Raw genomic sequence first — 14,921 nt, 5'->3', positions numbered from 1 at the left:
CCCCTGAAAGGTTGCCTAGAATGGAAAGTGGCCCTTGGCTTGAAGAAAATATTCCCCACCTTGAAGTAGATTCTGGATGATCATCCGTCAGGGACACTGCAGTTGAGTCCTCTGTTGAGGAAAGGGGTTTTAATTCCGGAATGACCTCCAAGGCCCTTTCCAGCTCTAAAATTCTATGATTCTGAGTGTCCCCCAGTGGCTTAGGCACTCTATGTAAAACTAAGTATTGTAAGATTCTGCCTGTAGGCTAAAGCAGACACGACACAAGAGGAAACTAGACAGTAGAGGTAGAAGGAAATGAGATGATGAGCTGACATGAAATGGGGAAAAGGAGTTCAAAAAAGGAAAAGATTCAGTGAGATGAAGGAAAATGTATGTTCTAGGACAGGGTGGTTCAACCTGCAGCCTTTTTGACAGCCCTCGGCAACATTCAAGAAAATAATAATCTTAAAGCCTTAAATTTTTTATTTTTTATGTCATGCACTATTAACAGAAGCGCATGCAATCTGTGTATTAAATTTGTTTAATAATTAAATCTTATTAGTTTTGTATTTAAACGTGTATTTAATTAAATACATGGTGTGTATTAAATGAGTTTAAATATATTGCAAACCCTTCAATTTACAATAGGGACAATTTAATTCGGCACGTAGCTCATAGGTTCCTTGCCAAAATACTCTTGTGTCCACTTGGTATGTAAAGCTGGACTGCCCTGTTCTAGGAGGTTTCTTCAAAAGTAGTTTTTAGGTGGAGCGGTGCAGATATTTGAAGGAACGGCATTTCGTAATTAAGGCGCTGCGGCAGAAAATAAGCAGTTATACGAAACAGGAGGAGGTCTGCAAGATTAGAGACACACAAAGGGACTGTAGAAGCAGATGAAGGGGAGAGAAGCGCTTTCTTAAGCAGAAAAGGGATGTTTCTAGTGAACAGAAGAAAGGACAATAAACACAGCGACAGCGAAGAGAGCAGTGGAAAGAACGAGGCCCAATGGGAGCCTGGAGAGGAGGAATGCAATGTCTTTCTGTTACAAAGGGGCTATCGCAGCAAAGCAAGTGGTTCACGTGCAATAGGTCCCGGGTTCGATCTCCCAAGTAAGGCTGGGAGAGTAAACTCGGGAGAGTCACAGCCAAACAACATAGACAACACTGAGCTAAACACAGACCAGTGGTCTTGTTTAGCAGAAAGCAGAATTAGCCCTTTATCCAGAAACAGGAGGACCAAAATCTTGTATGTTTAAGGGAAGGACCAGAGGTCAGGGCTAGTGCATCTGGTCTCAGGATGCACCTGGCATTCCAGGTAGGGTTGGGAATGACCCCTGCCTGAAACCCTGGAGAGCTCCTGCCAGTCAGTGTGTAGACCAGTGTTTTTCAACCACTGTTCCGTGGCACACTAGTGTGCCGCAAGATGTTGCCTGGTGTGCCGTGGGAAAAATTGAAAAATTCAAGAGAATTACTTTATATATAGTCAATATAGGCACAGAGTTAATTTTTTTAACATTTTCTAATGGTGGTGTGCCTCGTGATTTTTTTCATGAAACAAGTGTGCCTTTGCCCAAAAAAGGTTGAAAAACACTGGTGTAGACAATAATAAACAATGGACCAGCGGTCTGGCTCCATAAGGCAGATTCTTGTGTCCCACATAGGGGAAAACTCTGTCCAAGCATCCTCTGTGTGACCAGGTGCCAGCTATGGAGAGCACCTGTGAGGCTCCCTCCTATTTCTTTTCGGGGTTCTCTACCTTTAAGTTGGATTTGGACCTCACCGCACTTCAAATATAGAGTAGCAGCCCCTCTGCCTTTGTGACCTCTGCAAAGCAGGTGGGTCTGCTTTGGGGCATTACAAATGAACAAGGGCATGGGGAGAATCTCTCTCCACTTCCTCCAAGCCAGACATCATTCTATAAAATCCTCTTTTTATCATGTCTACGTTGCCTCCCCGCAGCACATGCGAACGCGCCGCGCTCTCCTTGCGAGGAAAGAAGGTGAAAGCCAGATTGCAAAGCGTGAGCAGATTGCTAATGAGCGGGGAGAGTTAAATATTTGCAGCTTGGAGGTGGAGGAGAGAGAGGAAGGCAGGCGAGGACCGGGCCCAGAGGGCAGCTCTCGGCCAGGGGCCATTTCTCAGCTGCGGGGAAGGGGGATCGGATTGTGGTTCGAGTCTCCTTGACAGCTTTTTTGGGTGGGTGATGTTTTGTTGGGCCCCCAAAAGGAATAAGCTCACGACTGGGAACATTGCAAAAAAAAAGGAAAGGAGAAGAATGCAAGTGCTCTAAGGAGGTGGGGAGCTTTTGCAGCCCGGGGGCCACATTCCCTTGTGGAGAACGGTCTGGGGGCCACATTCCAGGGGTGGACAAGGGCTGGGTGCTGAAGGTGGGCAGGTCAGTTGATAAGACTCTTACCTCTCTAAATGTGGCAACAGACTGTATTCCAGCTGCACAATTGTCACACACAGTTGCACACAACCCTCTCCCTCATAGGGACATAGCTGCCTCAAGCTGTTGCAACCTGGGACCTTCTGCACTCAGTGCAGGTGCTCTTCCTTTGAGCCGTGTATGCTCCTAAGGACATTGCCTTATAGAGTAGCATGTTAGAGCACAGGTCCCCCTAGCTCTGTGCTGTTTGGCAAGAGCTCTCCGGGGCTTCAGGTAAGGGACATGGCAATGCCAGGGATGGAACCCTGAACCTTCTGAATACAAAGTCCTGCTCCTCAGCTATGCCCCTCCCTCAAGGAAGGATACAGAGGTGTGCATTGTATCAACTCCGATGATACCTCGCCCACTTTTGTCTGCTGCCTCCCCAGATTCTTCCCCAGGTCTGCTAATGTGCCAACCTCTTTCGGTGGAGATTCTGTGGATTGCACCTTGGGCCTTCTGCATGCAAGGCAGGTGTTCTCCACCACTGCTCTATAGCCCTTCCTTTTGCAAATCACCCTGAGTGAAATGGGGGGGGGGGGGAGGAAATGCACTGAAAAGTTTGGAATGAACCAACGACTGAACGTGTAAGTGCCCCACAAGCAAATCAGAGCATGACTGCAGGTGCTCATTGTTGCATAACTGCCCCGCACACCTATCAGAACGAATGCTCAATAAAGGCTGGATATAAACTAACCACTGCATAATCTGTGTGCAAGCAGGTCAGGAGGGATGCACGATAGAACCGTCCATGTGAAATAGGCCCTCGGAAAACCTGCCTCTCCACACCTATTAGCCTATGAATATATTCTGTGTCAGCTGACGTTTCCAAGTCATCTGGGACAGCTCAGTCGGCAGAGCATGAGGCTCTTAACCTCAGGGTCATGAGTTCGAGTGTCACCTTGGGCAGAAGAAAATCCTGCATTGCCAGGGGTTGGACTAGATGACCCACGTGGTCCCTTCCAACTCTGCAGTTCTAGGATTCTGTGATCTTAGAGGGTAGCCTCACATTGAGGCTTCTCCGAAAGGCCTTCCTCTTGCACATAAGAACATTAAGAAGAACCTGCTGGGTCAGGCAAATGGCTCCTATAGCCCGGCACCCTGTTCTCATAGTAGCCACCCAGATGCCTGGGAGAAACAAACAAGCAGGACCTGAGCCCAAGAGGCCTGTCCCCCTTCTATGGTTTCAGAAGCACTATTGCCTCCGACCATGGAGGCAGAACGTGGCCATCATGGCTAGCCGCCGTTAATAACATTTTCCCATGAATTTGCCTGGTCCCCTTTTACAGCCATCCAAGTTGTTGGCCGTCACTGCCTCCTGAGGGTGTGAGTTCCACGGTTTAACTATGCGCTGAATGACAAAGTGCTTTCCTTTATCCCTCCCGGAATCGCTTCATCCAGCGTCTGTCGGAGTTCTGGTGTTAATGAAGAGGGAGGGAAACGTTTTGCTCTTTGCTGTCTCTACCCCGTGCGTAATTCTGTGGACTTCTAAAAACAACGCGTCTTGTTGGAGCGCACCAGCAATTCTCTCAAAGGCAGCCCTGCAGAGCAATTTTCCAAACTGCTTTAGGCAGGAATGTGCAGGGCGCGAACTGAGTTCTGGCCTCGGGCCAGGATGCACGCTGGGGGCAGCAGAGGCTGCGTGCACTGAACTGCAAGATATATTCTGTTTGTGACTGTGGTTTTTGGGTTGTGGTTTTTTCCCCCACCAGGATTATTATAATATATATATTTTTAAAGCATTCTTTCTTTCACACACATACTTGCGGGGTGGGGAGAGTCAATTTAATCAGCAGGAAGCCGAACACTCCCAACGGTCTCGTGTCAATGAGGTTTTTTGTTTACGGACGGAGCCCACCCGGATTCCAGCCCAAATGCCAAGCGCCCCCCACGTACGGGGGCCTAGGCACAAAGCGAGCCTTTGGACAAGGAGAGGGAAAGGTTATGCTCATTAGCATGCAGCTCAGGGCTACTTTACTAGACAAAGGGCAGGAGTTGAAGAAATGAGAGCCGGGCAGGTCAAACTTTCCAAATGCCATTGTGTTCGGAGGCCCTGATCCTGCTAAACGAGGCACCTGACACTGACTCCAATGGTGCCCATGCACCACAGGAGCCAGCTCCCTTCACCCCCCCTAAAATATTTGAGCCCCCCCCCCAGTGCCGGATTAAACCCTGTGGAGGCCCCATGACAGTCGAAATCTCAGAGGGGCCCTCGCAAGTTATCTCAAAGCTTCTACTCGGTTTGATTGTAGTTTTCTTTCAAGACCAAATCAGTATTATTTTGATCTGCTGTTCTGGGGCCCCTCAAAAGCATGGGGCCCATAGGACGGTGCCTACTCTTCCTATTTGATAATCTGGCACTGCCCCCCACCCTCCCCAGTTCATGGCTATTGCCATTCAAATGGGGTCTGTGCGTGTGCGCGCGCATGTGCGTGCTGCAACTTGTGATTGATTATGTGATTCCCATGGGTGTAGCCAGGGAGGCAGGGAGGGCAGCTGCCCCCTACCTAAATCAAGTAAAAAAAAAAATTATTTATTTTTTTTTAAAAAAACCTTAGCTAAAAGCAGAAATTGTAGAAAGCTTCAGACAGATTTTTCTGAGCACTTGGGGGCAAAATAAAGTCATTTAAAACAACAGTTGTTGAGAAATGTCCTTCCTATCTGCTAGACAGAGCAAGACAGAGGATGATGATGACAGGTGGGTGTCCTGCCCCCCTAATTCCTGGCTACGCCCATGCCTGCCTGCCCCCCAAATATTTTATTCAAGTTGATACCCTTGGCATGCACCAGTTTGTGATGCATATCTGTGTGGGGTGGAGGGGAAGCCCTTGGGCATCATTCTATGTGTGCATGAGAATGTTCCTTACAAATTTATCCTCTACAAATTTACTCACATCCCATGGCACTTAGAACCTGCTGCCTTTGGGGGTCCCTTCCAACTGTACCATTCTGCGGTTCTGTGTGATGCCTTTTGCGCATCGCTACGAAGGGCCCAGCGGAGCTCAGGCTGTCTGGATTGGAGGGCTGGCTCCTCCCGCTTCGGGGCCAGCCCTGCTATGGGGTCGGGGGGGTGGGTGGGAGAGAACGAGAGCAAGAGAGCGCGGGCGGGCGAGCTCGTCCGCTGCCAGAGCGTGTTCCCTCGCGGGGGCGGCCCCTGGCATCGTCGGCCGCCGCTGCAGTCGCTGCTGCAGATCGCCCCGTCGGAAGAGGCGAGCTCGCCTCTCCTCCTCCTCCTCCTTCCTCGGCCTCCTTCCTCCTGCCATCGCTCCCCGCTGTCGTCTCCTCTCCATGGCCAGCGCGGGGCTGCAGCTGGTGGGCTACTTCATGGCTCTGGCCGGCTTCGTGGGCTCCATCTGCTCGTCGGCGCTGCCCCAGTGGAAGCAGAGCTCGTACGCCGGGGACGCCATCATCACGGCCGTCGGGCTGTACGAGGGCCTCTGGATGAGTTGCGCCTCGCAGAGCACCGGGCAGGTCCAGTGCAAGCTCCACGAGTCGCTGCTCTCGCTCGACGGTGCGTCTCACGGGTGCATGTGGGGGGAAGGCGGGCACACAGGGAGAGCCGGGGCTGCGGTTGTGCCTCGCTGGCGTCCAGCAGGCAGCCTGAGGGTGGGTGCGGGAAGCGGGGCTCTCGCCTGACGGGATGTAGCGCAACATCCATGGGCGTTGGGGGGGGGCAACTATCCCCTCTAAATCAAGTAAATAAATAAAAGCAATTTACTAAAAGTAGACATTGTAGAAAGATTTGGACAGATTTTTTTTCTGAGTACTTGGGGGGAGGTCGACGAGTATTGTTGAGCCATTTGATTCAGAATCTGCTAGAAAGAGGATGAGGACAGGTGGATGTCCTGCCCCCCCTATAAATCCTGGCTACACCCATCGCCGCATCCCTGGGTCTGGAACCGCTTCCCACTCAAACGCGCTGCGTGTTTGTGTGTGGTGGGTTTTAGTTAGGCAGTGGTGGCGGCTGAGCGCTCTGCTTCTCTCTCCTCCTAAAAAAGAAAAGAAAAAGCCTCCCCCCCCCCGCGCCTTCCATTGTCTCCAGTGAATTGAATTTTGGATTGTACATTCTTTGGGGCAGAGACCTGTGTTCTTGTTAATCTGTTAAAATGCCACACACGTTGATATACCCTCCTCTGCTTTCATTTTTATAACGGTGTTAGCTTTCATATTCTTTCATATCCAAGCTGAACCTTGGCATCATATCAAGACATGGCGAGTGACCTCTGGTGAGCCTTGTCTCAAGGGTAGGGCTCAGGGTGATAGTGGTGGCTGTTTATTACTGTTTAACATTTAGTGCTATTTCCTAGCCACGTTGAGCCTCGGCATCACGTAAAGGTGCTGGATGTGACCCCTGGCGAACCTTGCCTCAAAGGAAGCCTCGGGGTGACAGTGGTGGCTATTTATTATTTGGGGGCTGCCTCCAAGTAAGTGCTGCATAGGGGGGGGGGCACTGTGTTGCCAGCAGCCTTTCCCCTTCCTTGCTCTCTCCCTTCCCTGCCTTGGGGGAGAGGACTACTCATGGGGCGGGCGCACTCCTGGCGCTGTTTGCCCCTTGCTCCTGGCTGCATAGCGTAAGGTCGCAAATATAAGCCGCACTTTAAATTTTCAGGGCTGGAATTTGGGGGGAAAGCGAGGCTTACTGTATATTCAGGCCAATGCGGTAATGAACTTAAGTTAGCCATGTCTACTAACTTCAGCGGGTTTACTCTGAGTGAGAACTAACTCTGGATACAAACTATTATTATTGATAATTTTATTATTTTGCAGTATTCAATATCCAGGGCGGACTTGGGTGGAACTGACTCCTGGTGAGGCTTGTCTCCAAGGAAGCCCAGGGTGGGGATGGGGGTGGGGCGTGTCCCACTGTCATTGCTCTGCAAGAACACCCCTCCATGCAGTAATGTTGGAGATGCATTGAAGAAAAAAACAAACAAATAAAGAGCAGCGGTGTATGGACTTTCTAGAATAAAACCAACATTAACGCCAGGGCCAGGCTGGGACATTTTGCTGCTGGAGACAAAGTGGAAAAGGCTTTCTCCACTGCTGTTTGCCCGTTGTTGTGTGCTAGCCTGCCAGGCGGGCATGCAGTGGAAAAGCAGCCTGACACACATGGTGCACACTCCCTGGCAGCTGGATCTGCCACTCCTTGTGGCTGTCTGCAGCCTGCCACCTTGAGGCAACTGCCTCGCTTCGCCTCATGGATGGGCCAGCTTTGACTAATGCAATTTGATTGTGGAAGAGGGGGAAAGCTGCCAGTCGGTAGGGACGCTGATTGTTCAACAGATCGCTCTGCTACGAGCGCTCTTCTCTAAGTGCTTTGCATGGGCAAAGCAACCCCTAACAGAGCGAAGATCTAAAACAGTAACTGTGCGCATGCGTGTGTGATGTTCTTGCATGGGTGCAACTGCTTGCTGAGGATTAACTATTATTTATTTAGCTAGCTAGCTGGCAGTATGCACGGTGTTGCCCCAGGAATCTAAGAAACATAGACCAAAACCCACTACTCGCTATCGGGAGCCCGTCACGCCAAATCGGAATTAGGAGATCTTCAGAGGCATCCAAATTGGCAGAGTTTGGGCCTGACAAGATGGATTCAAAATGGCGCCCATGTGTCAGTGTGTGAGAGTCCGTTAGCCTCTGCATCGGAGACCCCTTTCCTAGCTGAAAGAGACCTTTGCATAACACAGCAGATGGAGCCTTTGGCCTGTGTGCCAGTGGATCTGATTCAAGGTGTAGAACCCAGGTTAAATAGCTCTTCACCTCTGTGTCAGAGCTTTTTCATAAGTGTTGCATGTATAAGTGTTAAAGGAGCCCTTTGCCTATGTGTCAGTGGGCGAGAGTCATTGGGTAGAGCGGTAAACAGCCTTTAGCCAATGTGTCAAAGAGGCCTTTAACAGGTAAGGGAGACCTTTGCCCAGACATCAGAGGTTGGAACAAGGCACTCTTAATTGGCTTTTTTTTTATAAAATAAAATAAAATAAAATAAAATAAAATAAAATAAAATAAAATAAAACACCTTTGTTAAAAAATAGTTCCTGGAAGGGTTGCCATTTGTCCTCCTTTTCATGGGTAGAGGTAAAAAGGTAAAGGTAAAGAACCCCTGGACAGTTAAGTCCAGTCAAGGGCGACTATGGGGTGCGGTGCTCATCTTGCTTTCAGGCCAAGGGAGCCGGTGTTTGTCCACAGACAGCTTTCCAGACCATGTGGCCAGCATGACCAAACCGCTTCTGGTGCAACGGGACACCGTGACAGAAGCCAGAGTGCATGGAAATGCTGTTTACCTTCCTGCCACAGTGGTACCTGCTGTTTATCTACTTGCACTGGCGTGCTTTTGAACTGCTAGGTTGGCAGGAGCTGGGACAGAGCAACGGGAGCTCATGCCACTGCAGGGATTCGAACTGCCAAACTTCAGATCGGCAAGCCCAGGAGGCTCAGTGGTTTAGATCACAGCACCACCCGCCATGTAGAGTCATCATAGTGATCCATAGTTAAAAGTAGAAGTCAGCAAATGTGACCTCTTTTATGCTCTACAAAATATGGCAATCCTATGTTTTAAGGAACTCAACTATACAATTGCACCTGCCTCTCCCCCCCCCCCCCGACACCCCAAAGAAAGGCACTTTCTTCTTTTCCAGTTCATATCCAGACTTCCCGGGCACTCATGGTGGTCTCCATCCTCCTGGGCTTCGTGGGGGCTGTTGTCAGCGTGATCGGAATGAAATGCACCAAAGTCGGAGACGAGAATCCCGTGGTGAAAAGCTGGATCGCTGTGTTGGGGGGTGTCTTCTTCCTACTAGCAGGTAAGTAAGCTGAAGGCTAATATATACCCTGTGGGCCTTGTCCCAGCCTGGGTGCCAGGTGTGGCCCTCTGGGCATCTCCATCTGACCTGGGGACTCTCCCTGGTCCCTCGCCTACTCTATTTGTACTCTCCTTGGGTGTTTTTGTCTGGCTGGGTTGTGTCCTCAAACTCTGATAATCCCTCCTGCTTGCCTGGATGGAGGACAGACATGTGTGTGTGACAACATGTGAAAATTGGATTGTGCTGCAGATCTGGAGGCTGGTTGGCTGCCACAGCTGAGTGCAAACAAAATCGAAAATTCTTTCTAGTAGCACCTTAGAGACCAACTGAGTTTGTTCCTGGTATGAGCTTTCGTGTGCATGCACACTTCTTCAGATACAGCTGAGTGCCTTCCTTGTCTCTTTCCATTCTGTGCTGTTCCTCCTGCAGTATTCAAGGCCAGACTATGTTTCTGGACATCTTCCACCTCTCTGCTCTGCTCCTCCTTGCCATTCTTCCTGTTAATCAGTAGCAACTGGCAGGTGGGGGAGCCAGTGGAGTTGGGTGGCTGCAGCAGCGTGCTCTTGCTGTCACCCCAGGGTTTCCCTGGGCTGCCTATCTGCCACCACTCACTACACTGAAGTGAGCAGTGACACCTGTTGGTGGCCAAGTGAACTGCAGCCTGACGACAGTCTTACATTGTCATTATATAGTAAGACGAGAGTAATATTTATTGCTCCACTCACTTTTGATTCTGGTCTGCTGCCCACCACTGGCATGTAGCCCCCAGAAGGTTGCCAAGAAGAGAATGTGGTTGAAAAATACACTCCACCCTTGCTTTATTAGGTGGACTGGAAGCAGCTCATAACAAATACAACTTTGTGGAAACAAGTTAACGAGGTGGATTATTCCTCAATAACAGGCTTATCGGGTGCACCTGTTCTGCGCACATCCTGGTTTGGAGCATGAAATGCACATCAATGTTCTTGTTATACTGGTGCTTAAATGATGATTTGGGGAACACAAGCATGTGTTCAAGATAGTAAAGGAAAAAGCTAGATATGTCAGCTTGTTCTGAGGCTTAGTAAGGGCAGTAGGTCAGGCCACATAGCACTTTCTCCTTGGTCCTGTGCCTGCCAGTAAGCCTTATGAAGTACATCAACCACTGAATATTGCTTTCGGGGATGGGGGAATTGGAGACAAGACAGCAGCAGCCATAAGACATATAGGACTGCAGGGCCCATTCTCATTGCCTTTGCTAAGAGACCATCTCTATTTGGTTGCTCCTCCCCTCAAACATTTTCCATTCAAGCTATTGTGTCACTTTAAGAACGGGTTCCTGGGCTTGCTTGTATTTCTCCTCCCACACCCTCCCTCCCTCCCTTGTTTATAACACAATGCATGGCATGGAGAAAGCAGACAGAGAAAAGCTCTTCTCCCTCTCTCACTACATTAGAACATCCCATAAAGCTGAATATTGGGAGATTCAAGACAGATAAAAGGAAGTCCTCCTTCAAGCAGCCCCTAGTTGAACTAAGGGAGAGTGCTGTTGCACTCGTGTCTAGCTTGCGAGCTTCCCACGGGCATGCAGTCAGGGACTGAGAGAATGCTGGACTAGGTGGGTCCCTCGTCTGATTCAGCAGAATGTTCTCATGATGACTCCCAATCCTGGAACATGAGTGTAATGTGTAGTTTGCCCCCCCCCCCAATCCTATTAACTGGATCATTTGTGTTGTCTTCTCTGTTCCCAGGTCTGTGCACTATGACAGCTGTTTCGTGGTATGCAGCACGGGTGACATACGAGTTTTTCAATCCCAGCACGCCGGTTAATGCCAGGTGAGAGCAGGGCCTGGGCAAGGGGTGGCTGTGCCAGCCCAGAGTGTGCTTTCTTACACCTCTTGTCAAACCAGAAATCACAGCAGCAGATTTGTGCCTTTCAAAACCCAGAGAGATTGCTCCAGTTGTGTACAGCATCCCCCCCTCAATCACAGGTGGGGAACGTTTTTCAGTCCAAGGGCCACATTGCCTTCTGGACAATCTTCTGAGGGGCCACATGCCAGCGGTGGGAGAGAGACCGTAAGAGAAAAGGGATGAATGAAAATGTTACCTTTGCACACCAGGCTAATTTTGATACACACTCTCAAACCCCTCTCTACGGGGCTGGCACCATGTCCTACTGGCATCGCTGTGTGAGGTCTTGCTGGAAATCAGCGCTGATTTAATTCACCAGGGCAACACAGCACTTTAACCCACTTTAATTGCGCAAAACGCAAATTCTGGTATGCACTTCAATCCTATAAATTCCTGAAACAGGAAGCTGATTTTCACACCATCTAGCTCAGTACTGTCACTGTCAGCATCTCTCTAGGGTTCCAGACCAGGGTTGTCGCCTAGTCCTACCTGGGGGTGCCAAGGAACGATTCCCAGCACCCCCTGCATGCAAAGCGGGTGTTCTGTTGTTCTGCCACTCCACTGTGTGGCCCTTTATTTTTTGCCATCTTGAAGCAACTGAGTTTGCGTGTCAAAGCCCCAAGCCAGCCCCAAGGGAATAAAGACACAAGGACACAGAATTTAGGTTAATGTTACTGGGCAAAATTTAGGCCACAACTTTATTGCTTATAGAATGTGAGCGGTATTGGCTTAGGCATTGGCACCAGCAGACTATATATGACTCCTGCCCGCCTTGCAGGGAGTCTGGCAAAGGTAAACCGCCAGTAGGGGGAGCCCCGCCAATGTGGATCGACTCGGGCATCCCCTGGGTTCCCTAGCCCCTCCCTGGGCTTCGGACGATATCCACACCCCCGGATTCCTTTAACGGAATACCCTTGAGCATGGAGGGACAGGTGATGGCCACACCTCCCCTCCCCCATACATTGTTATTCCAATGCTGAACCGCCTAACCTTACAAAGTTGTGACGATTGCTACGAGGTAGGCGAAAACCAAGTGGCCAGTGCCAATTTGCCAGGTGGGAAAAGTCCTACCAGGCCCCTCAACGGCGACCATCTGAAGTCCATAGCAAGGCCAATGACGCAACCTGAACAAAGGGTGGGAGGGCGGGAGATCCGCGGCGTGAGGCTGAAAAGGGGCGGTTCAGCATTGCGCTGTGGTTTAAATTGACCCCAGCCATGCCCCCCAAGCTGCCTGATTGGCTACTTGGTTAACTGGTGTGGCCGGGCCTCCACAGCATAAGGTGGGACACAGTCCCGCTCCGCCCCATACTGAGGGGGGAGGCTTGGCAGCTCGCCTGCAATGCGTTCCCACAAAGAGGTGGAGCTGGTTTATCAGGATGCACACCTTGACATGTCTGCTGTTATAATCTTCACTCTCTTTTTTTTTTTGGCCTTAGGTATGAATTTGGACCTGCTCTCTTTGTGGGGTGGTCAGCAGGCAGCCTGACTGTGCTGGGAGGAGCCTTCCTGTCCTGCTCCTGCCCCAAACCGGAAGAGAGAGGGCAGCAGTACTACCGGCAGTCGCAGCCTTCCACGGCTAGAGAGTACGTCTGAATCCCAAGGGAAGAAAGAGTGGAGACAAGTGACGGGTGGTTCCTTTACATGTCTGTGGAATGGAGAGGGCCAAGTTGCCTCTTGCAGCTCCAAGCAGGCTAGAAAGCCCAGAGGCACAATATCTCAGGGGTTGTTGTTGTTGTTTCTATTATTATTTTTGGTTCCTTCTCAGATTCATGCACAAGAAGGGATTTGGAACGTCTCCCCCACCCACAGCTCTGCAAAATGGCATCACAGATGGGCCCGTGTGAGCGGTGGGAAGGGGGTCCCAACCTCGTGATATGTTTCCCACCCACCTGCTGTGTATCTGCGGGGGCTTGAAACTAACAGCCCTCTTTTTATTTCCCCTTCATTTTTCAGGCCCCCTGTAAAAAGGGGAGATCAGTCCGTGTAATGCCTTCGGGGGGAAGAGAGAGACATGGTTCTGGGCCTGAGCTTTTCAATCCAAGAGACCAAAGTGACTATAGCGATGACATTAAAAAAAAAAAACACAAAGCAGACACCCCACTGTGTTTTCCCCAAGACCCCTTTTCCTTATTGGGGGAGAGAAAAATGAAAAACCAGAAATGCATCTTTGAAAATGAAAGTTTTCGAAATGTGAAAAGGTTGCGTTAACTTTCCCCCATGGTACCGTTTATACTGCTTGACAAGATGGTTCTACCTTTTCAACAACGGCAACAGCAAAATACATAAATGTTTCTAATGGTTTGTACTAAACATTTGTCTTATTAAAATATTTTTATTGCCAGCTTTCTAAAGTTCGTTGTATCCCTCCTCGGATTCTGGGGTGCCTTATAAGTGCTGAACTGAATGGTCCAGCAAGTTCACTACCCATCACATTTTGCGGGGAGGGGGGGTAGTAAGGAAACTTATATACTCAGCCAGGCTGGCTCAATATCCTCTGCATTGAGGGCTTCACGCAGGGGACCTTCCCAGACCTACCTGGAGATGCTGGGGATTGAGCACAGGACCTTCTGCATTCAAAGCAGGTGTGGACTGAACAGAGTTTTAAAAGTCCCACCCATAGCAGCAAAACTGAAGCATAGGAATTAGGCTAGCTTTTCCCTTCTTACTCTGCTTAACAAAGAAATCAGAGAACAGACTGGAAAGTAAGTTTAAAATATGGTATACTTACTCCATAGTCTTGTGCTGGTTTTCATTTACAGCAGCTGTAAAAGCTTTGCAGGTAAAATACTTATATTTACAGTAAACAAACAGTCTCCAGCCTGGGGATGGATCAAGCACAGGGCATGGGTCTGTGCTCATATGGCTGTTTGAAGAGAGAGAAAGAAGGGGAAAGAAACAGGACATTACATATGTTCCTTCCCTCCCCAGAGAGGAGGGGAAATGACATCACACAGAGCCCCCTCTACCAATCACATTTTCCATGGTCTGAGTCTCTGCCTATCAGCAATACAGCTCTGTGGTCACCCTTAAACTTGCTGACTGTCAAGAATGTGCATTGCTGGATTTGGGTCTGCAATCTCCCACACTAAGGTGGACCATGACAGCCGCACTACTACCATACCATGCAAATATAAGGTAACAAATTAAGGTATGGGACGCCGGCCAAATGCGTGTTTGGGTGAAAGGTGGGTCCTAGGTTGGGAAAGGTTGAAGACTGCTTTCTTTAAAACATAATAGTCTGTGAATGCACCATACATCCCAGCCACCACTAAAGCGGTGTCCACTTTGTGCCTTTTAAGCAGCTCATTCTTTCTCTCAAAGAATTCTAGGAACTGCAGTTTGTAAAGGCTTGCTGGGAATTGTAACTTTGTGAGGGCTGAACTACAGTGGCCAAAATTCATTCAGGGGAGGAAGGTGCTTTGAATGTACTTTAGCATGGACACAGCCCAAGAACCTGGGAATTGCAGCCGGCACCTCAAAAAACTACAATTCCCAGCACCCTTAGCAAACCACAATTCCCAGGATTCTTTGGAACGGGGGTGGGGGGGAGAGAAATGTGCTTTCAATGCATGGTGCGTACGCAGCCATATAAACATATAAACATAGGAGTGGCTTTACACTGAATCAGATCACCGGTACATCTAGTTTAGCTGGCAGTGCCAAAACAGGGTTCTGGACAGTGGCCCTTTTCTAGCCCCGTCTGGAAATGCCAGGGACTGGATTTAGGAGCTTCTGCATGCAAAGTGGATGCTTTGCCCACCGTGCTTCAGCCCTTCCCTATAGCTTGAGAGGGGAAACCCATATTGGGAAGACCAATAAAGT

The 14,921-nt window shown here is 49.6% G+C and overlaps 1 protein-coding gene across 2 annotated transcripts; it reads left to right on the top strand.

Moving 5' to 3' along the window:
* Positions 1–5,673: 5,673 nt before the first annotated feature.
* CLDN19 (claudin 19) lies at positions 5,674–13,181 on the top strand. 2 transcript variants are annotated; one of them, XM_033156445.1, is made up of 5 exons: positions 5,674–5,920; positions 9,045–9,209; positions 10,940–11,024; positions 12,536–12,682; positions 13,053–13,181. In XM_033156445.1, the coding sequence occupies exons 1-5, from the start codon at positions 5,698–5,700 to the stop codon at positions 13,084–13,086; spliced, it is 654 nt and encodes a 217-aa protein (XP_033012336.1). In that variant the 5' UTR covers positions 5,674–5,697; the 3' UTR covers positions 13,087–13,181. The 2 variants fall into 2 exon arrangements, with proteins under 2 accessions (XP_033012336.1, XP_033012335.1); XM_033156444.1 differs by having other exon boundaries at positions 12,865–13,181.
* The last annotated feature ends 1,740 nt before the right edge of the window (positions 13,182–14,921 follow it).

This window comes from Lacerta agilis, chromosome 8 (genome assembly GCF_009819535.1).
Source record: "Lacerta agilis isolate rLacAgi1 chromosome 8, rLacAgi1.pri, whole genome shotgun sequence".
Taxonomy (NCBI): Eukaryota; Metazoa; Chordata; class Lepidosauria; order Squamata; family Lacertidae; genus Lacerta; species Lacerta agilis.
Note: the sequence above shows the minus strand (reverse complement) of the source record. Positions and strands in the feature narration are given on the sequence as shown.